The 21,884-nt window shown below is 52.5% G+C and overlaps 2 protein-coding genes across 10 annotated transcripts in view; one reads left to right on the top strand and one right to left on the bottom strand.

Annotated features, from left to right (window-relative positions):
• The window catches only part of HAP1 (huntingtin associated protein 1), a 28,426-nt gene that overhangs the window by 861 nt on the left and 5,681 nt on the right, over window positions 1-21,884 (top strand). The window contains exons 2-13 of one of the 9 annotated variants that reach the window (XM_072780543.1): window positions 618-694; window positions 1,100-1,216; window positions 1,340-1,533; window positions 1,755-1,860; window positions 1,952-2,018; window positions 3,440-3,570; window positions 3,969-4,043; window positions 4,364-4,519; window positions 4,672-4,763; window positions 5,043-5,081; window positions 5,835-6,235; window positions 8,313-9,627. In XM_072780543.1, the coding sequence (XP_072636644.1) occupies window positions 618-694; window positions 1,100-1,216; window positions 1,340-1,533; window positions 1,755-1,860; window positions 1,952-2,018; window positions 3,440-3,570; window positions 3,969-4,043; window positions 4,364-4,519; window positions 4,672-4,763; window positions 5,043-5,081; window positions 5,835-6,235; window positions 8,313-8,347 (1,490 nt within the window). In that variant the 3' untranslated portion in view covers window positions 8,348-9,627. Of the gene's footprint in view, window positions 1-617; window positions 695-1,099; window positions 1,217-1,339; window positions 1,534-1,754; window positions 1,861-1,951; window positions 2,019-3,439; window positions 3,571-3,968; window positions 4,044-4,363; window positions 4,520-4,671; window positions 4,764-5,042; window positions 5,082-5,834; window positions 6,311-7,485; window positions 7,768-8,312; window positions 9,628-21,884 lie in introns of those variants that run through there. The other 8 variants (XM_072780539.1, XM_072780540.1, XM_072780538.1 and 5 more) reach the window with 8 other exon arrangements.
• GAST (gastrin) lies at window positions 14,960-17,439 on the bottom strand. The gene is made up of 3 exons (XM_072782233.1): window positions 17,069-17,439; window positions 15,265-15,480; window positions 14,960-15,145 (listed from the first exon to the last, which is right to left on the bottom strand). Exons 2-3 carry the CDS (start codon window positions 15,473-15,475, stop codon window positions 15,042-15,044), a joined length of 315 nt encoding a protein of 104 aa, XP_072638334.1. The 5' UTR covers window positions 15,476-15,480; window positions 17,069-17,439; the 3' UTR covers window positions 14,960-15,041.

The following is a 21,884-nucleotide window of genomic DNA, read 5'->3' as shown; positions in this document are numbered from 1 at the left end:
TGGCAATCTTTAGGGGAGGGGGTCAAAGCCCTGCCTTCCCCAGCCTGGGGGTGGGCTGGGCCTCAGGTTTTTTTCCCCTCCTGGCCTCTCCTGGGTGGTGGGAGATCCCTGGATTGGGTCTAGACTCTCCGTCCCCCTACTCAGTGCCGGAAAAGTCTCTTCCTCCTCTCCACATGCAACAGGTGCACGGTGGGTGGGTGACTGTGTCTTTTTTTTTATGACCCATGAGGCTCCAGTGAGTCGGCCAAGGCTGCCCTCTGGGGAAGGGGTGATGAGTCAGTCTGCGGCTGCACTTCCATTCCACTAGCCGCCTGCATTCTTCTAGGTGCCAGGGACCCAGGCGGCCGAGCTTGGAGGACTGTGATCCTTCATCTCACCCAGGGCTTTCCAGAACAAAAAAGAGTCCAGTTGGCCCTGGGAGCAGGGAAGGGAGTGCTCGGTACTGGGGGTGTGTGGAGAGGATATTGGAGGCAGGAAGGGAGCTCAGTCATCTTCCTTGTCACCGACTCTTGTTGTTGGGGGAGAACTGGGGACAGGGCAGGAAACAGTGAGATGTGAGGTAGGTTATGAGCCCCCCCACCATCTTTCTGACCCAGCCACTCCACCTGCTTTTGCAGCTCTGTGCCCTGACAGACCCCTGCCAGTCAAGATCACCCAAGAAGATGTCAAAGTGATGTTAAATTTGCTAGAGGAGGTGTGTACTGCCTTCCCTACTGGGGCCAGCCTGAGCCTTAGCCAGGCCTCCATGCTAATTCTGCCCTGGAGGGGTAGGAGTCTTGTCTATTTCCTGCTTGACTATTTCTCTGGGGGCCAAGCTGGGGGATCCCTCTTATGGAAAGCAGGTATATGTGGGATGTCTAGGCTGGAATTGGTCTCAGAACCATCTGATCTGTTCTCTTCTATAAGGGGAAACTGAGTCGGGCCCCACAGTGGGTTGATGGCAGACTCTTCTAGTACCCTGGAAAACTAGGGTGTGGAAGGGTTTTGTTTAGTGGCCTAGCTTCCCGCTGACCCCTGTGTACTCCTTCGCTTCTCCCAACTGTCTGGGAGATCCCAGAAAACATGAAAATATTCCCCATGGATGTGGATCCCTCTGCAGAGAGAGCGGGACCTAAATACGGCGGCTCGCATTGGCCAGTCCCTGGTGAAGCAGAACAGTGTTCTGATGGCGGAGAACAGCAAGCTGGAAGCCATGCTGGGCTCAGCCAGGGAGGAGGTAACTGGGCAGGGAGGAGGGGTGGGGGGGGTGCCATCCCAGACCTGCCTCATTGCCCTTGTGCCAGGACCTGTGCCTGCCCCTGCCTGCGTTCCAACAGGGATCCTCTCCCCCCACTGCCAGATTTTACACCTGAGACACCAGGTGAGCTTGCGAGATGATCTCCTTCGGCTCTACTCAGACTCTGAGGAGGAGGAGGAAGAAGAGGAAGAGGGGGAAGAGGAAGAAGAGGAGGAGGAGGAAGAAGAGACAGAGGAGGAGGAGGAAGAGGAGGAAGAGGAGGAGCAGCATGATCATCCCTATGGAGCCTCTGAGCTGTGAGTATCCTGCCTTTTCATCTGGGAAGCCCCTTCTCTGTGCCTCAGTTTCCATATTTGCAAACAGGGACACATGGGGTAGCTGCCAGCAGGGTTGCTGGGCCAACTGAGACCACTACATTTAGCCTGAGTGGGCCAACCCTGGGTGGACTGGGACCTGGGTCCCCCCTCTGCCCCCCACCCCCCGCCGGTGCCCTGACCCCTATGGCTCCCACCCCTAGGACTTCTCTGGGGGAGCCGGAGTCACTGCACTTCTGCCCACAGCTGGAAGCCCTCCAGGAGCAGCTGAGGCTGCTGGAGGTGGAGAACGAGCAGCTGAGAGAGGAGGTGAGGATGTGGCAAGGGGGTGCCCCTGCAGGCAGGGGCCTGTTGACTCCCCTGCCCCTTCCTCTCTCCCTTCCTCTCTCCCTCCTTCCAGGCCTCTCAACTCGACGCCCTGGAGGAGGAGGAGCAGATGCTCATCCTGGATTGTGTGGAGCAGTTTTGTACGTGGGGTTGTAACTTCTCGTGGAGGGCTATCCCAAGGAGCAGAGGGAAGACTCTGAGTTTGAGTTCCAGCTCTGACTCGTTCTAGCTGTGTGAGCTTGGACAAGTTCCTTGGCCTCTCTGAACCTTCATCTTTAGAATGGGGAGGAATAATCTCAGCCCTGCAGACCTCTCCAGAGGCACAGCTGAGGAAGTGCTTTAGCACACTGTAAAGAGCTGTACAGAAGCTAGGGGGCCCCTCTATGCCTGTTTCCTTTTGTTATTTGGGAGGGCCTGGAAGCAAGGAAGAGAGGAGCTGTGAGTTGCCAGAGTTGCCCTGCCGGGACTGGGGCAGGGCCTGGGCTGGTAGCAGTACCGTGTGTTTATGATGAGGGAGGCGCAGCGTGAAGCCAAGTCTAGTTGTGAGATGCAGGCACAAGATGGCAACATGCTGCTCCCTCCCCGCACGCCTGGCTTTCCTTCCCTTGGTTCCTGCGTCGGAGCTGGTCCCCAAGTTCTGTTGCTTCCAAATACCTCCTAAGAAAGGCTCAAGTCTCCTCCCTCCTCCTCACCCCCTGCTCTAGCCCAGGCCTGGTCTTAACTGGTCACTTTGTACTGCTGTGCTTCCAGGTCCTTCTGCACACAGCCCAAATATAGTTTGTTTGTTTGTTTTTTGCTTTTTTTTTTTTTAAGATTTATTTATTTGTTCATGAGAGACACAGACATAGGCAGAGAGAGAAGCAGGCTCCCTACGAGGAGCTGATGCAGGGACTCGATCCCAGGACCCCGGATCATGCCCTGAGCCAAAGGCAGACACTCAACCACTGAGCCACCTAGGCAACCACGCTCCACCCCCCAAATAAGTTTTCTAAAACCAAATCTGACCATGTCATCCTGGGCCTAAAACCCTGAACTTCCCATTGGCCAAAGGGTAACCTCAGCCCCCTGCCCAGCCCCTGAGCCCTCCCTCCCAGGGCCCGGTGATTGGCTCTGGGCTGCTCCACGTGCTGCCTGGACCTGGTTCTCCCTTCTTTGCCTCGCTGGCCTGCTTACCCTGCAGGTCTTCGCTTCGAAGCCGGTGTAAGGCAGGATGGGAGCCGCAGCTCTGACTCCCAGCGCACCCTTTACACTTGCTCTGTCCTACCCAGAGTAGGTGCTGGTGGAATTTCCTTGCCCATCGGTGTCCCCACTAGACTTGAGCTCAGTGTGCACTGGGACCAGGTCTTGTGGACTGCTCACCCAGGGCTCACCGAGGGCCTTCCCCATGTTGGTCAACAAACATTTATTGGAATGAAGACCCAGGGAGGAACGCAAAGTCCTGGAAACCCAGAGTCCTCTGCAGGAGCCGAGGGGTGGGGCAGATGGAGGCATCGGGAGGGCCAGACTGGTCGCTGAAGGCCATGGGAGCCAGCGCTGACCTTCCGTCCCTGCCCTTCCCCAGCCGAGGCCAGCCAGCAGATGGCCGAGCTGTCAGAGGTGCTGGCGCTCAGGATGGAGAGCCATGACCAGCAGCGGAGGGAGGTCACCCAGCTGCGGACCCAGGTCCTGAAGCTGCAGCGACGCTGCCAGTCGGTGCGTCTGGGTGTGTGCATGGCTCCCTCCTTCTGTCCTGGTCCCCACAAAACCCCAGCCCCCTTCTTCCTGCCCTGGCCTCATGGAGCTCTCAGCTCAACCAGGCTCATAGGCCCCTCGCTGTGGCAGAGTCAGAGTCAGAGGAGATCTCAGTGAGCATCTCATTCTGCCCCTTTGTTGTCGCAGGGAGGGGACCAAGGCCCAGAGAGGGTCACGGGGTGTTCCAGAAACCAGGCCACATGACTCTCTTGCCTTACGTGGCCTCATTCCCTGTGACTTCATACTTCAAGGGTTGCCAAAGGCTCATCAACTTGCCTGGGAAGACTTGGCGGAGGTGGTAGGGACTTGGGTGGGGCTGGCCAGTCCCAGGTCTGGCTGACCCGTCTTGGTCCTTCCAGTATGGGGTCGAGACGGAGAAGTTGCAGCAGCAGCTGGTTTTGGAGAAAGAAATCCAGATGCGGCTCCAGGATGAGGTGAAGCTCCCCCTGGCTCCTGCCCCAGCCTTTGCGAGCCCCTGGCCCAGAGCAGGGAACTGGGGGCCCTTGGTCAGCTGGCTGAGGCTGACTCTCCCTGGAAGATGACGAACTCCTTGAACAGGCTCTGGGTCTGTTCCTTTACATGCCCTCGGTATCTGGCATGGGGCCTGGCGGGTAGCAGCTCAGATGGGGTCTGAGTGGAGGAGAGTCCGGGGACCTGCCTGGGGGCACTGCTTGCCTCTTAGCCCACACTTCCCTGCACGGTGGGGAGAAGATGGGCCCAGTGTGCTTGTCTGGGGGTGCCTGGGTCCCCGCAGAACCTGCAGGTGGCTTCCCAGCTGCAGGGCCTGCAGGAGAAGTACACGGAGCGTGGGGGCATGCTGACCGAGGCCCAGGAGGAGGTGAAGACCCTCCGCCAGCAGGCCTCTGTGTCCACTGGCCCTGTCACCCACTACACATACACTGCACCTCTGGTGAGGATCCCCGGCTGCCTGCCTCAGCCCTCTGTGTGCTTGTGCCTTGGCCCCACTGGCTGATTTCTATTCCCAGTCCCTTTCTGTCCCTGGCAGTAGGGGCTGGAGTTTTGGGGGGGGGTCCCCTGGTAATGCCTGCCTTTCCACTGTAGGATGCCCTTCCTGGTTTCCAGGAGACCCTGGCCGAGGAGCTCAGAATGTCTATAAGGAGGATTATCTCAGACCCTGTGTTTTTTATGGAAAGGTGTGCTGCTGGAACCGCGCCCCACCCCCCCACCCCTGGGCCCTTGCCTGATGTGCACTCACTTTCCCAGAGTGGGGAGGGGGTTTGCTTCCTACCTTCCTCACTCATGATGCTCCCTGTTACCTGCCCCAGTTCCTCCCCCTCCCCACCCTTGTCTCTGTCCGTGGGTGTGGGTCTGTCATTTTTCCCTGGGATCTTTTCCCATGTTGGGGCCCCAGGGACTTTGTGGTTTCAGCTAATATTGCCTTGGGACAGTGAAGGCCCTTTTCTCTATTGAAGGAATCATGGAACTACTGCAGACGAGATGCCACACCTGGGGTAAGCTGGCCAGGGGCTCCCCTGTCACCTGCTCTCACTTTTCAGCAGCCACACAACCACCTGTGGGCCTGCCACCCTGGAGAAAGCTCTACTCTCTGGGCTGGCTGCGCCCAGATGTTCTGAGAAGGGGCTGCACCCTTTCCCTTCCGATCTTGCCCCATATATGGCCATCTGACTTAGGCTGTTCCAAATAGGGACTGAAGCCTTCCCTTCACCTCACCAGGGACTGAGAGGTGAATGAGCACTGGCCTAGGAGCTGGAACCATCTGGGACTGAGTCCCAGCTTCATCCCTTTATTGGCTGTGTGTCCTTTGGGCAAATCCCTTGACCTGTCTGAGCCTTACTAAAATGGATTTGTTCCTATGGCAACTAGCTGTGGGATGGCCTGTGATGGTTAAATCCTGGAGAGGAGTGGAGGGAATATACTATCCTTGCTGCTCTGTGCTGTGCACAGGGTGGGGGTACTAGGGGAAGGCAGGGCTTGTGCAGTGTTGGTGACTGTTCTCTCTCCTTCTCACCTGGTTCCTGGGCTGAGTGTTTGAAGTCCCGAGGGTGGTACCCAGCTCCCCTTTCCCCTTGGCTGGGACAGAAGTGGGAAGTTAGCCGTCGGGTGTGTGTGTAGATGGGCAGAGAGCAGGAGAGCTCCTCAGTCCTGGTGCCTGGGAATGTCCTGGGGGAGCGGAAGAGGGGGGCTGAGGGCTCTGGCTGGGGTTGGCTTTAGGGGCACAGAAACTTTCCTGTCTCCCTGCCCAGGTACAAGCTGCGCTGCGGTGAGGCACGAGAGCAGGGACAGGGGTTCGAGGCTGAGAAGGGGTTAATGAGAGCAGAGGATTTTGTGGCAGAAGATTTTGTGCCTTCGGAGGAGTCAGTACCTGAGGAAGAGCCAGGGGCTGCAGAAGAGGTGGTGCCAGCTGATGAGAGGTCGACAGAAGAGGCGGAGCTTGTGTCCGAGGAGACTGAGGCCTGGGAGGAAGTGGAACCACAGCTGGATGAGACAACGAAGCAGACGAAGCAGACGAACACAGTGACTTCAACCCTGGAGGCCACAGGCTTGGGCTCCTCTCACCTAAGCATGAAGCATGTCCTCCAGCAGCTGGCTAACTGGCAGGACTCGGGGTACAGGCGGCAGCTGAGGCGGAGAATGCTCCAGGAAGGTGGGTGCTCCCACAGGGGCCTCCCTTCCGCCAGGACAAGCTGCAGATCATCAAGCCTATGAAAGTTGAGGATAGGTGAGCTCTGGGGTGCTCACTTACCCCAGCCTGGCCCCGCCCACTGGGCTGATTTGCATGCACTTTGCATATCAGTTGCATAGGCACCTCTGGGTTCTTTCTGTAGGAGCTGTAGCTCTAGTACTCATTTATGTGGAATTTGCCTAGGATTTCAGAGCTCTACCCCCTTTTCTTCTGGGGGCTGAGGCTGGGGATCAGATCAGGACTACAGCTCCCCATTGCACCTCAGCTTCTTGTCTCTCCTGTCCCCTTCCCTGGCCTCCCACTCCACCTCCCCCATCCCCAAAGCTCCCCAGCCATACAGCAGTGGTGGCAGCAGTGGGTAAAAACTATGTAGGGGGAGGGATCTCAGAGCAGGAGCTAGGATGCTTACCCAGGACTTCCAGTGTCTGGAGGAGGACAGGGCCAACCCCCCTTCCAGGGCCTGGGAAGAAGGAAGGGTGTCCTGGGGCCCCCCAGGCCATTGGGATAAAGGCCTCTGCCAGCAAGGGTTGCAGTTGGACTAGTTCCCTGGGTAAGTCTGAAGATGGGCTAGAGTCTCCTTCAGGGTGGTAAGGGGTGGGTCCGGGTCTCCTCTCCCCAGCTAGAAACCCCAAGGTTTGGGGAGCTGCACCTGCTTAGTGCCAGCTACATGCTCTGCGAGTGTGAGTCCTACCTTCCAGGAGCTCACAGAGATACCAAAGGTGATTTAGTGACTGGCATTGTTTCCTTTCATACTCACACCCCCCATAGGTAGGAGTTACCATCCCCCTTTGTTAGGTGAGAAGCCTGAGGTTTGCAGAGCTAGAGTAACACTTCAAGGTCACACAGCTCACACAGCTGGAGTGGATCTGAGCCTGTTTCTGTCACTACTACACCATAAGGATTTCCTGGCCTGTCTCTCCCCTCTGACTGTCTGCTGCCTGCCTGGCCTGCTCAGTCAGCTGTAGAATTTATAGCCTGTTGTTAGCCTCACTGTCATTATGTGGCCAGCCCCCACTCTGATGGCCTTGTCACTGCTGGGCAGCCTCAACAGGGTCACCATGGAAGGTTGTGCAGTTTGTAAACTGAACGGTGACCTCGTTGGCTGGCCTGCACAACGATCCATCCTGGTTATCTTTTTGATACAGCTGACAAGGCCTCAGCCCCTGCCCACCATCAGCCTCCAGTTCACATACGTTTACCTTCTCTTCCAGGCTTTGCTGTTCCTCAGCAGCCTACAGAGGCCCCACAGACAGACCGAGGCCCCTCCTTCAGCTGCCTGGCCAAGTCCCACCTGCCCCAGAAACCTCCTTCCCATCCTCCCAAACAGGACCCTCCTGTCTGTTGCTAGTGCACCATCAGTCCTGACCAACTTAGGCTGGGGCTCAGGACCCCGGTGGGTCTGGCCCTGCTCCCTGCTCTGCTGCTCGCTCTTCTGTTGTTTGTCAGGCCGTACACCTGCCGGTACAGGAAATAAAGGACCCGTGTGCTACCTGGCCGGGCCTCTGGCATCTTTCTAGGAGTGTGCACATGTCTGTGCGTGTGTGTGCATGTGTGTGTGCTCATGCCTGCAGCTTTGCTGCGGCAAAGTTGTAGAGAGAGAATGGGCTCTAATACTGAATCATGCGCCAGGGCTTTTTTTTTTTTTTTTTAGATTTTATTTATTTATTCATGAGAGACACGGAGAGAGAGGCAGAGACATAGGTAGAGGGAGAAGCAGACTCCCTGCAGGGAGCCTAACATGGGAGTTGATCCCAGGACTCCGGGATCACGACTTCAGTCAAAGGCAGACAATCAACCACTGAGCCACCCAGGCATTCCTGCCATACGCTTTTATTAAAAACATTACTTAGTCACATCAACAACCCCTGTGGAGTGGTGGATGAGCTGATAAATGGTTGCTGGAGGATGAAACAGGCCCAGGCAAGTTAAATGACCCTCCCAAGGGTCTAACAGCTAGCCATGGAACTGGGATGTAAACCCAAGCCCTCAGGCCTCTGGAACCTACAGTTAGGCTCCTTTCCTTGTTTTTCTGCTGCAGGGATTCTGGCCCAGTACCCTGGCTGCAAGGGATAAGACACAGACCGACAAGAGTCACCCACTGTCTTAGGTAGAGATCCCTCAGACCTGAAATCAGATCTGGAACAGCATTTGAAAACAAGTAGTTTGGAAGATGATCCAGGAAGCACTTCTGGGCGAAAGTGGGGAATTGAGAATGGGAGGATGCTAAAGAAAGGGAGATGCTTCACCAACTGAACCACTCAGGAGCCCCGGTTTATTTATTTTAGAGAGAGTGCATGTGAGCAAGCATGGAACCCAACATGGAGCTCAATCCCCAAGATCATGACATGAGCCAAAATAAGAGTTGGACGCTTAACCTACTGAGCCACCCAGGTGTCCCATCATATGGCCATTCACAGGCAAGACCCCCATGGCCTATTGCCATCATGGTAACTCTTGCACCTTAACCGGTGACAACCTGATTGCAACAGCTGTGCCAGTGTGGGCAGCTTTCCAAGGAGAGGTCAACACAACCTCTGATACCTATCTGCTGCTGTTGATTTGATGAAAACTTGATTTCCTATCTATTTACCTGGAACAGACTGCAGTGCCCACTCATAGTCTTGCCCAAGTCTGTGTCAGCTCCCTGGCTTTCTGTCACAATATCATCCGATGCAATATAATTATCTAGACATTCTGCAGAGTATCACTATGGTCCAATTCATCGATGTCATCATAATAATCAGACCTAGTAAGAAGGAAGAGGCAAGTACTCTGGCTGCCCTGCTGCTAAGACACATGTGTGTCAGAAGTTGGAGCACAAACAGTGCAAAAATTCAGGAATCCTGGTAAAGTTTTTAGGGATTCAGTAGTCTAGGGCAAACCTTACCTCTACTACTAAAAAAAAGAGGCACAGGGCTTGCTAGGACTCTTTGGGTTTTGGAACCAACACTACTGTCCTTGGAAATACTGCCCTGATCCATTTATCAAGCGAATTAGGAGGCTGCCAGTAGAGCCCAAATCAAGGAAGAATTCTTGGGCCAGTCCAGGCAGCCCTACTGATTGGAACTTATGACTTGGTGGACCCCACAATGCCAGAAGTATCCATGGTGGACAAGGACACCATGTGAAGTCTCTGACAAGTCCCAATAAGAACCGCAGTGCAGGGACGCCTGGGTAGCTCAGTCATTGAGCATCTACCTTCGGCTCAGGGCGTGATCCGGGGGTCCTGGGATTGAGTCCTGCATCAGGCTCCCTGAGCCTGCTTCTCCCTCTGCCTGTGTCTCTGCCTCTCTCCCTGTGTCTCTCCTGAATAAATAAATAAAATCTTAAAAAAATAAAAGAACTGTAGTGCAGACCCCTAGGACTGGCAAACTTTCTCTAAAAGATAGAAAATAGTTTAGGATTTGCAGGACAAGAGGCAAAACCAAAGATATGATGTAAGCATTCAAATAACTATGTAAAGTGTAGCCATTTAGGGGTGCCTTACTGGCTCCATGGAAGAAGCATGTCTCTTGTTCTTGGGGTCATGAGTTTGAGTCTCATGTTGGGTGTAGAGATTACTTTAAAAAATAAAAAAAGGGGCACCTAGGTGGCTTAGTTGGTTGGGCATCTGCCTTGGGCTCAGGCCATGATTCTGGAGTTGAGGGATCAAGCCCCACATCAGGCACCCTGCTCAGTGGGGAGTCTGCTTCACCCTCCTCGTCTACTGTTCTCCTTGCTTGTGCTCTCTTGCTCTCTCTCACTCTCTCTTTAATACATAAATAAAATATAACAAAAAAATAGGGGCACCTGGGTAGCTCAGTCAGTTAAGCTGTGACTCTTGATACCAGCTCAGGTCTCAATCTCAGGGTCCTGAGTTCAAGCCCCACGATGGGCTCCATGCTGGGTATGGAGCCTACATCATACATACATACATATATAAGGTATAGCCATTTAAAAATATCCATCCCAGGGGTGCCTAGGTGGCTCAATCAGTTAAGCATCTGTCTTGGGGATCCCTGGGTGGCTCAGCAGTTTAGCGCCTGCCTTTGGCCCAGGATGTGATCCTGAAGTCCCAGGATTGGGTCCCACATCGGGCTCCCTGCATGGAACCTGCTTCTCCCTCTGCCTGTGTCTCTGCCTCTCTCTCTGTGTCTCTCATGAATAAATAAATAAATAAATCTTAAAAAAAAAAAAAGCATCTGTCTTCCGCTCAGGTCATGATCCCAGGGTCCCGGGATTTCCCTGCTCAGTGGGGAGCCTGCCTCCCCCTCTCCCTCTGCTACTCCCCCTCCTTGTGCTCTCTCTCTCTCTCTGTCAAATAAATACAGTCTAAAAATTAAATAAGTAGATAAAATCTTCACAAAATTGCCATATGATGGAGTCTATCACTTATGCACTCTTTAAGGATGGTATTAATCTCTGCCATTCCACCTAAAATGTATTGTGAGCCGGAGGGCGGCTTCACTTAGCTTTTCCCCCCATGATGGCACTTGCTCCTCATGACAGGGAATTAACGTGAGGGTTCTGACAGCTTTTAAGTTTATCTGTCCCTCTCATGCAGTTGGGGACCAGAGAATGACCAACTTGTGTCCAAGGATCCATTGGCTCTACTGTGAGACAGATGCCACTTGTCACTTGGCCTCCATGCTCTCTCTCTTTTAAAGATTTTATTTATTTATTTGAGAGAGAGAGAACAAGTGAGCAAGTGAGCAAGGGCACAAGCAGAGGGAGCAGCAGAAAGAGAAGCAGATTCTCTGCTAGGCAAGGAGCCTGATGTGGAGCTCGATCCTAGGACCCCGGGATCATGACCTGAGCCAAAGGTGGATGCTTAACAAACTGAGCTTCTCAGGCGCCCCAGAAAAAAATATTAAAGATTTTATTTATTTGGGGGAGAGGAGCAGAGAGCGATTCCCCACTGAGCAGAGCCTGGTCTGGGGTTTGATCCCAGGACTCTGGAATCATGACCTGAGCCGAAGGCAGATGCTTAACTGCCTGAGCCACCCAGGTGCCCTAGAAATTTTTTTTTTTTTTTTTACTTAAGTAATCTCTATACCCAACATGGGGCTCAAACTCAGGACTCTGAGATCAAGAGTCTCATGCTCTATTGACTGATTCAGCCTGGCGTGGCACCCCGATGAGCTCTTTCTTTAACGTAGGTGGAGATGTGATGACATTTGGGGTTCTCTGGTGTGGTAGCAGCTCAGACCCTGTATACAACAGCTTTTGAAATATCTGGGTGTGCCTCCTTCTCCAGTGTACACGGGTAAATGGCAACTTCTGAGAATTGTTGCAGATTTGTAAACCAGGCAATGGATCTTGATTTTTCATTTTGGCAGTTGACATCAGCCTTAGGCTCATCTGCTCTTGATCCATGCTCCTTGTATAGGGCAGACCGTGCCCTTCTTGGCCACCCATATATCTCAAGTTTAGAAACACCATGGTCTGTCAGCTGCCGCTGCAAATCCTGTGGGTTAAGGCCTGCTACTGACTATGTCCACTTTACTTCTAATGGTTAAGTGCTGCCACCTGGTCCCCTCTGTCTTGCAATCCTGTCATCCCCACCGACACTAAGTAGCCCAGGTCCATAGTAGCATCTCCTACATCAACCCTGGCCTGCAGCGGATAGCCACTGCTGAGCTTCTCAACAGCTTTTGTGTCCTCACTAACACATTCTTTATGTCCTCTGGGAAAGGACTATTCTTTGGGCCCTTGCAGGGACTGTAATCATGTGGTGGACGCTCTTGTCTTAAATGACAATTCATTCTAACATGCCTACCCACCTTTTGACTCTTTCCTCAATACTCTGCTGGGGCAATTTGAGGGGTTCACTTCACTTGCTATAGGCCACTGCTTTGTCCAAGCTTCAGGGAGTCATTTCCAGCAAGGCATTAGGACCGGCTCTGGGTGTCCTTGCCAGGACCTGAAACTCTAAGTTAATGGGAGACTGTCCTCCTCTCCCGTATCCACAAACTCTCCCTATCCAGTCACTCTGCCATTCTCCAGCCAGCCTCCTTGGTCTGCCAGCCTCAAAAATCCCCTACTGTGTGTACTCTCCTGGTTCTTGCTGTGACACATTATCCAGCTTACTCAGATCTTGCAGTATTTTGGGTGAATAATACCTTTTCCCACATGTTTGGGACAGTGCTTCCGCACATCCTAAGACCTGACCCTAGCTTCTGGTGTGGAAGCCCTGAAGGGAGGCAGGGGCAGATCTTGAGAAGCATCAGTTTGCAAGGCATCTGCCTCAAGGAGGCCTTGGCATGATCACCAAGGAAGGGGAGGCTGCTCCCCTCTGGCAAGGTGGAGGCACTTCTTCCAGCCCAGAAGGTTCCTGGAAACCTAGGAGTTCAAAATTCTTCAGGGCATCTCAAATGACCCATGCAACGTGTCATGGCCCCCTGTCTTTCTTTCTTTCTTTCTTTCTTTCTTTCTTTCTTTCTTTCTTTCTTTCTTTCTTTCTTTCTTTCTTTTTCTTTCTTTCTTTGTTAGCAGTTTATTTTTATTTTTTTAAGGATTTATTTATTTATTTATTCATGAGAGACAGAGACACAGAGAGAGGCAGAGACACAGGCAGAGGGAGAAGCAGGCTCCATGCAGGGATCCTGATGTGGGATTTGATCCTGGGCCTCCAGGATCAAGCCCTGGGCCGAAGGCAGGTGCTAAACCGCTGAGCCATCCAGGGATCCCCGGTCCCCTGACTTTCATTCTAGGGCTTTGACAGGGAGACTTGCTAGGGTTCCAGCTTATCAGCTTTCTTTGTTATCTGACCTCCTACATTCAGATCTTGGGTTTGAGTTAATGGTTGGCTGACCTGAGGTTAACATTTTCTTCCTTCAGAGATTCTCTGATATTAGTGGTAGCCAACAGATGACACAACCATTATCATCATTGCTCTTCTGTCTCAAATGCTGAAGCAATTGGCTATGCCAGTGCACTTCTATGACTTGTACCCCATCCTGATGCACCAGCAATGAGAATCTTAGTAATAGTGTTGCCACAACATTCCAGGGGTTATCACACCCTGCTTAACACCAGCAAAGGAGTCTGGTTAGTGAAAGATCAAATTCCAGAATCCCAACATGAGAATGTTGCTTTCTACAACTCTTCTAGGACCAACTGTTCTCAGAAGAGTCCCCTGCCCAGACGCAGATTTGGAAATAAGGATTTGAGTGCAAGTAGTTTATTTGGGTGGTGATCCTAAGAAACACCAGTGGGACCGTGAGCATGTGAGACAGGAAAGGGAGGCCAGTCAACAAAGGATGGCCTTGAGCAGGTTCCTGAAGTGGGTAAGTGGGGCTCAGTCCTGTGGGGGCATTCTGGGAGATAGAGCTGAATACACCTCAGAGTTATTCTACCCAAGGGGTGAGGGAGCTGGGGTATTGATCCTTCCACTCTCATCTGTCACTGACTTGGAGCTGCTTCTGGAGGCACTAACTCTGTGGCATTTCCAGCCTGCCTTGCACTCAGAAAGCCCTCAGAGGAACCGTGGAACATGCTTGCGGAAGGATGCTGCTGACAGGCAGAGAACAATGAGGGAATATGGGTGAAACATCAACAGTGCTGGGACGCCTGGATGGCTCAGTTGGTTAAGCATCTGCCTTTGGCTCAGATCATGATTCCAGGGTCCTGTGATCGAGTTCTGCCTCGGGCTCCCTGCTCAGTGGAGAGTCTGCTTCTCCCTCTCTCCCTCCTCTCAGCTTGTGATTGCTCTCTCTCTCTCTCTCTCTCAAATAAATAAAATCTAAAAGAACAAAACCAAACCAACCCAACCACCAAACAAACAAACAAACAAACAAACAAAAAACCCATGAACAGTGCTTGTGCCAGCCACTCACCCACTCGTCTGACAAATATTTATTTGTCCTGCTGTATTTGGAACTGAGGATACAGCAGGGAAGAGGGACACATGGTCCTCACCCCTATAGAGCTTCCCTTCTAACTGAGGAGGCGGCCAATAAACTAGCAAACGAGACAATGACAATGTGAAATGTCCTCTAGAGACCAATGTCAGAGACTATGGGGCCATCAGAGAATACCGGGGGCTGTGTATGAAGTGGGAGGAGCAGAACAGGCGGGTCTCTCTGGAATAGACATTTCAGCCAGGCCCTCAGAGGGCTGGCCATGTTTGTGCCTGGGAAAAGCCTTCCGAGCCTAGGGAATAGCAAGGACAAATGCTCTGAGCAGGACTGAGCGCATTTGTGTAAGAGAAAGGGAGAGAGGAGGAACATGGCACCTGCCCTGAGGACAACAGGGCTGGGCTTAGGGCTCTGGCAAGTTTAGGTTTTATTCTAAATGCAACAGGAAGCATTAGAGGGTTAAAACCTGGGGTGGCACAATTTGATTTATCTTTTAGAAAGCTGACTCTGGGGCACCTGGGTGGCTCAGTCCATTAAGCATCTGCCTTTGGCTAAGGTCATGATCCCAGAGTCTTGGAATAGAGTCCGGCCTCGGTCTCCCTGCTCAGCGGGGAGTCTGCGTCTCTCTCTCCCTCTACCCCTCCCCACTGCTCCCCCCCCAAATAAATAAATAAGTAAAATATTAAAAAGTGAAAAGGAAAGCTGACTCTGGTTGCGACCCCATCACCATTTTTCACCTGTGTGACTAGATTTGTGGTCAGTGTTAGGCTGGCTAGGAGGAAAGTGCTCAGTCTCAACCCTGGCCCCACCAACTCCCCTCTCCTGCCCCACACTTGACACAAGGTGATCCATTGGAAGCTAGTTTATTTTGATTGGTTTTTCATGGGGCTGGGCGGGGCTGGGAGATAGCTGGGCTTTGAAGCTCTGTCCTAGGGACGTTGGTCCCCTTCCTCAGCACTGCGGCGGCCGAAGTCCATCCATCCGTATGCTGCTTCTTCTTCTTCCATCCACGGTCCCTGCTTCTTGGACAGGTCTGAGGGTCAGAGGAGGAAGAGGATGTGAGGATACGGGAAGGATGGTTAGCTGCCAAACCAAGGCCAGGGCCAACCCTGGCTGGGTGAGGCAAACAGAGGCGGCTGTCCTGGTTCCTACCTGCCACCAGCTGTGGGGGACCCTGGAGCCCTAGCTGCCTTCGGTGGTGAGAGGCTGGGCCCAGTTGGTCCAGCCCATGTGGCTCCAGACCCCTATTTGCTCCTGGACCCGAGGGTGCATCTTGCAGCCGGGAGCGGGGCTTCCAAGAAGCTTCAGAGAAGGTGGCCAGAGCCAGTGCCAAGATCAGTACATACACACACAGTCGCTGCATCTTGTCTGCAAAGGAAAGAGGGGCAGAGCTGAAAGCCGGGCCGTACGGGGCACCCCTGTCCATCCAGGGGCCTGGACCAGATGGACTCTGCTGGCACGTATGCCGCTGTGTGGGGTTGTGGACTGTTCCTCATTTTGCTTCTCCAGTTCCTGCCAGGCACTCCTACTCCCAGGCCTGGCCCCTTCCCTCCTCACCTACCTTAATTACAGCAGCAGCTTCTCTCAGAGGAATTTACAACCTGGAGCAACTTCTGCAAAATTCAAGGCCATGTGAGTGGCTCTGTAGATATTTACGTTTGTAGTTTAAAGTGAGCTTTTATTTATTTTTGTTTTTTAAAAAAGATTTTATTTATTTGACAGAGAGAAAGAGCGAGAGCACACAAACAGGGGGAACAGGAGAGGGAGAAGCAGGCTCCCTACTGAACAGAGAGCCTGATGTGGGACTTGATTCAGGACCCCTGGATCATGACCTAAGCTGAAGGCAGACACTTAACTGACTGAGCCACACAGGTGCCCCTGAAGTGAGCTTTTAAACAGTAACACCAAAGTGCACATTACAGACTGCAGGGTATCTCTTTGGAGGCCACCAGCATATTCACTATCTGGTCGGGTCACACCGTTTCTGTGCCGCCCGAGGAGGGAAACTTAGCTTGCCAATTTTGCTTAACTGAGGAATATCTTGCGATTATAATCAAGCAGTTAAAAATGAAGCTGTTGCCGTTTGCACCTGTGTGTCAGGGTGACCTGAGTTTGGGGAAGCCATAATACAGAGATAAACTGGGTATTCAAATGACTCTAAAATTCCATTCTCTGCATTTGTGTTCTTTCATCCTCATTATATGGATGGGCTTTATCAGAAGCAAAATATAAAAATGTTACCTTCCAGGAACACACTTATATGAATAAAATACTATTTTTATCTGTTTTTCACAGTGAGGTTCTCTGTTAGATTTCCTTTGGGTTCTTGATGCTAAAGATACACGATTGAACGGTCAGTGATCAAAGCCACACAGGCCCATTCTAGCCACATGTATTGTCCAATGTGGTAGCTACTGGCCCCATGTGGCTCTTTACATGTAAATTAATTAATATTAAAATTTTCTCCCCCAGGAGAGCCACCTTTCCAGTGCACCTGTGGCTGGTGGCTACCATATTGGATGGTGCAGATACAGATCCCCTCCTCATGGAAAGTTATTTCAGACAGTGCTGGTCTAAGAAAGAGCTTGAGATGGGATCCAGAAGCCCTGGGTTCTAGTTCCAATCCTGCCAAATAATTTGTGTGACTTTGGACAAGTCACATCTCCTTCAGGGCCTCAGATTTTTCACCCGAGAGATGAGAGAATAGCCTTTGTCCTTCTCACCTTGCAGACCTGGGGTGAGCGTGAAGTAGGAGGGTTGAAGCATCAGGTCAGCTCAAAGGAAAAGGGTTAGGAATGCCAGGGTGGGTTCTAGAGCTGAGACCTAGTATGGCCTCGAGCTAAGAGAAGGGTGGCAGCCCTGGAGACACGGAGGCGTGAGCCTGGTACCTTGATGCAGGGAGTCCTCCCATCAACCCTCTTCCCCGCCTTTATAATCCCCTCCTGGGTTCTCTCACCTGCAGAGCTGGGAGGTGGGCGATGCTGTAGCTGGCCTGGTGTCTTTCCGTTCTCTGCTCTGCTGGGTGCTCCAGCGCTGCCTTATAAAGCTCTCAGGGCCCCTCCCAGACCCCCATGAGGCCAGCCTCCGCTATAGCAAGACAAAAGGGGGTGGGCACAGGTACGTCACCCCTGCCCTACCCCATCATTCAGTCAGTCATCCACATGTGGGAAGGGAAGGGAGTTGACCTTCATGGCAGTGAGGAGTAGGTGCAGGGTTGGAGCAGTTCTTCAGCTGGACATGAGGGCAGGCAGGACCCCAGGGGCTCCCTGGGATCAGGAACAGTGCCCCCCACCCAGTCGTTGGGGTCAGAGTCCTGGGACGCATCAGTCCTCTGACTCTGTCCCATTGGAGGGCAGGTGAGGCAGATGCACCGAGTGACCTTGGATTCAGAGGAAGCATATTTCATCATACATTGATGTTTGAAGAGCAGGGAGTGTGTGGTTGTGGAGTGCTGTATTGATCCCCTGTCCCTTCTGCTGGGCTCTGCAAACAGTGCGTGAGGTAGTTATCAGGGGCAATGGGGCATGGGCTGATGGCCCCATTTTCTCTGCCCGGGGCTGCAGCTGGTTGCCTCTTCACCACCCTTGCCTGGAAATCCCTGAACACTCCCCACTCCTTGTGCCTTAGTGCTGGCTGGGTTTGGCTTGCAGCTCCCCTCCATCACAGGTCTGCCCTTTACCCCCAGCCTCTTGCAACCCCCCTACTCAGGGCTGATTCCTTCAGGCGGCTGTACTTGGAGGCTCCCTCCTTTGGTTTTCAAGGGAGATAGCAATCTGAATAACTCATTCACCACTTTTCAATATAAAAATACATCTTAGGGGCACCTGGGTGGCTCAGTGGTTGAGCATCTGCCTTTGGCTCAGGTCGTGATCCTGTGGTCCTGGGATTGAGTCCTGAATCAGGCTCCCCAGAGGGATCCGGCTTCTCCCTCTGCCTATGTCTCTGCCTCTCTCTGTGTTTTCTCATGAATAGATAAATAAAATCCTTAAAAAAAATATGTCTTAAAGTGGTTAGCAAAGAGACTAAAGGGTTTGCCCAAGATGTGCCAGAGCACCAGACAGTAAGCTTGTTGACTTCTTTGATAAATTGCCACCTTGGCCTGGTTTGGACAGATGTAACTAGTTCTAGGCTGCTTTTGATTTTTCCATGGTTGGCATTAGAGATTTTGCTCTTGTTCATGTGTCATCAGGGCCCCTCCTTGTCTGGGGGAGTTCTGATGCCCCTTGGGTCTGGATAAGGGGCAGTGGTACCCATGCTCACAGCCAGCCTTGCTGAGAATTAACAGGTGATGAAGCAGGCTGTGAGGTGTCCATGGCAACCAGCAGCCGAAAGTTCTGGTGAATAACCACTCTAATCCAGAGCAGGGCTCCGTGACTCAGCAGATGGAATTAAGTGAAAACGACAAAACCAGTGCAGGCATTGGTGATAATGAATTGAATCCAGAATCCTAGAGATGGAAAGGCCTTTGAGGGGGCTTGGGAGATGGTGGCGTGGGGAGCAGTTCTGTTCACATGCTGGAGGAATAGAGAGGTTCGTGTTACCATGGTGATGAGAAATTAGAAGCTTTCTGCAGAGCCTTAGATGCATCAGAACCCACGATTTCTGCTGTGGAGGGGCTTATGCACAACCCCCGCATTGCCCCAGCTATTCTCAGGCTGGTCACACCAGGGCTGGTGATGATAGCAGCAAACAGAAGTTCACTCAACAGATGATGGTGGAGCACCCCCTGACTATGGGCACTGGTGGGCTCACAGGGAGGGCTCCCCTCAGAGTGGAGAGATGGCACTTGTCCCAGGTTGCTCAACATCACAAAACTACATATTCTGCTCACAGGGGAATCTTGTCCCATGGGAAAAGAAAGGATTTCCAGGCCCCTGCCCTTTTCCAGATGTCGTGCTGTGGGCAGATCTCTCCCCCTCTCCAAGCTATGTTCTTCTCCAAGAAATGAGGAAAAGAACTTGGGTAGGGGTAGTCTCGTGAAGGTGATGTACATAAAGCACTGTGCACAGTGCCCAGAACATCTTCAGGGCCTAATTTATTTGCACCTTTAGCTCTATCCTCTTCAGACCTCAGTTAGCCTCACCTATGAAATGGGAATCATTCATTCCTACCTCATAGGGCTACTGTGAAGGGAAAATGTGACAAGGTCTGGGCACACGCTTTGCACGTATCAGAGAGCTTCTCCTTTCCCCAGGCTTAAAGAGGGTGATTCCCTAAAAAAGCATCATCTGTGCATCTAAGATTTTCCCTCCTGCCTGGCTGTGACTCAGAGGGACACTTGTCTTGGGTTGCCACTGAAAGACTTGGCAGGTATGGAATCTATGGAGGCTGGGCCTCTCTGACGTCAGAGGATTTTGGAATTGGTGAGGCCAGGATAGACTCCCGGTTCCAACACCTAGACTACCTGGGTGACCAGAAAATCCAGTTGCTGAGTCTACCAAATTGAAGACCAGATCCCAGACGCTGGGGCCAGCCCCCTCCCTCTCTCTGAAGACCCTGCCCTTGTTCTCACAATAGTGACAATGCTGTGTACCAGGCTCTTTGCATGAGAAATCCAGTTGCGCTTCGCCATGGTCCTTGGACATAAGTACTAGTGTGTCCCTATTGCACAGATGAAGAAACTGAGGCTGGCACAGGTGAACAATCCCTGTCCTGAATTTACAGGACCAAGGATAAGGAGACCTGGAGCTGAAATCCTGGTTCCGGAATATTTCTTCTCTCAGGAGGGGCATGGTGGGCGTAATAATGGTTCCCCCTAAAGATGTCTATACCCCAGTTCCTGGGACCTGTGAATATATGAGGCTACATGGTAAAAGGGATTTTGCAGATCTAAGTGTAGACTTTAAAGTAAGGAGTTTATCCTGGATTATGTGAGTGGGCCCTAAAAATTTAGTCAGATCAGCCCTTAAAATATTCTTTGGCTAGAATGTTCTTTTGTTCAAGGTGGAAGTGATGTGGCTGAAGGATGAATCAGAGATTTGAAGAATGAGGAGGATTCCACCTGCCTTTGCTGGGATGAAGGTGGGAGAGACAGGGCACTAGGTTGAGGAGTGCAGGTGGTCTTCAGGAACAGAGAGAGGCCCCCAGTGGAGGCCCAGGACCACAAAGAACTGAATTCAGCCAACAATCTGGATGAGCGTGGAAGCGGGTTCATTCCCAGAGCCTTCAGAAAGGAGCACAGCCCTGGTGATACTGCATTTCGGCCCGGGGAGCCACGCTGTACCTGGGACTCCTGCCCTATAGAACTGGCAGAGAATGAATTGGTGTTGTCTTAAGCTTCTAAAGTTTGTGGGAGTTTATTATGGCTGGAACAGAACACAAATACGAGGGGTTCCAGCCTCATTAAGGTTTCTGTCGGTAAGAACTGGTTCTGCGCAAATTGGCACGTGATTTTTTTTTTTTTTTTCCCAAATACAAGTGAGGAAGATGTTCGTTAAAGTATTGGGCCAGTCATCGATTCCATTTTCCTTCCAGTTAGTGAGCACCTGCTGTAAGCCAGGGGCAGGATGAGGCCCCAGGGATAAGAGGTGAATATGATTGGCCCTTTCATGGGTTGGTGGCATTTAGAGTCCAGGGGAAGGGGGCATCGAAAAATAGACATAGTAACAACAGTGGAGAGGACTTTCCTTGGGGAGGGAGACTCCCAGGGGCATTCTGCACGCCTGATCACACTCCCACCTGCCAGCGCCGGCCCTGGCAAGCAGCAGTACTGGAGAGTTGCAACCACTGTCACCGGCAGCCGAGCCTCCTTATTGGTATTGATGGTGGACAAGGGAGAGGCTAGGATGCTGCCTGCGGAGGGTGGAGGTGCTGGGACAAACAGTGACACCTGGGAGGTGTTCCAGTCAGCATGGACATCGTGGTCCCTCCCGGGGCGAGGGCTGCGGAGGAGGAAGTGGGTTCACAACTTACGGCTGTACGGGCTCTCCCAGGGTGGTCAGGACCAAGAGGACAGTCCGCAGGCTGCTCTCAGGCTGAGAGGCTGCCTAGCAGAGAGCACCCCCATGTTCCAGCCTCAGCTTCCTCTCCCTGGCCTCCTCCTCTCCCTGGCCCCCCTCGCCCCTTCTCATCTCATCTCACAGGCCCACCTGTGCCTTTGGAGTGATGACTCTCAACCCGCATCTCACCTTAGGATCCCCTGCAGAGCTCTAAACCCACCTCTATGCTCTGGGCACTAATCAGAAGTCTTCTCAAGTCAGAAGCAGGGCAGGGTGAGACCCAGGGGGGAGCTGGAGTCTGTGTGTAGGACTGGAGTGTGTACGTGGAAGGCCAGGAAGGAGGCTTTGCACCTGTGCTGAATCCCAGATTTGGCACTTCCTAGCTGTGATCTAAGGCAAGTCATAGACTTAGGATTCACCCCGGGCTCCCCTGGGAGGGCCACGGGGAGGGATAAATGAGACACCTGCAACATTCCCTTGGTCTCTGATGCATGGTAAGTTCTCCGTAAGGGTCGTTAATAATACCAGTGATAATTGGTATTTTCAGCATCACAGCCTTCCTTACCTGCACCTCATCTGCTGCTGCATCCTGCTGACTTCCAGAATATTCTACCTCCCTTTCGATTATTTTCCTCTTCACTCTTCCCTGCAGTACTCCCTAGAGCCTTTCCTCACAGGTTAATGCTGCCTCCTCCATGCAGGCCTCGGGTCTACCTACCTTCTGCTTCCCACGGCTGGCCTGCCATGGCTCACAGCCTGGCTTCTCCCCAGGATCGTTTTGCCGCCCATATCTTAACAGTAACCCCTTCTGTGGTTGCATAAGTGCTGACAGGG

The sequence above is a fragment of the Canis lupus genome, chromosome 16 (genome assembly GCF_048164855.1).
Source record: "Canis lupus baileyi chromosome 16, mCanLup2.hap1, whole genome shotgun sequence".
Lineage (NCBI taxonomy): Eukaryota > Metazoa > Chordata > Mammalia > Carnivora > Canidae > Canis > Canis lupus.
This window is presented reverse-complemented; position numbering and strand designations above follow the sequence as displayed.

Coding starts and splice junctions, on each gene's coding strand:
- GAST (XM_072782233.1), bottom strand. CDS start 15,475: ATGCAGCGACTGTGTGTGTATGTACTGATCTTGGCACTGGCTCTGGCC. Junction 15,146..15,264: donor TCCCCCACAGCTGGTGGCAG/GTAGGAACCAGG, acceptor TCTGACCCTCAG/ACCTGTCCAAGAAGCAGGGA.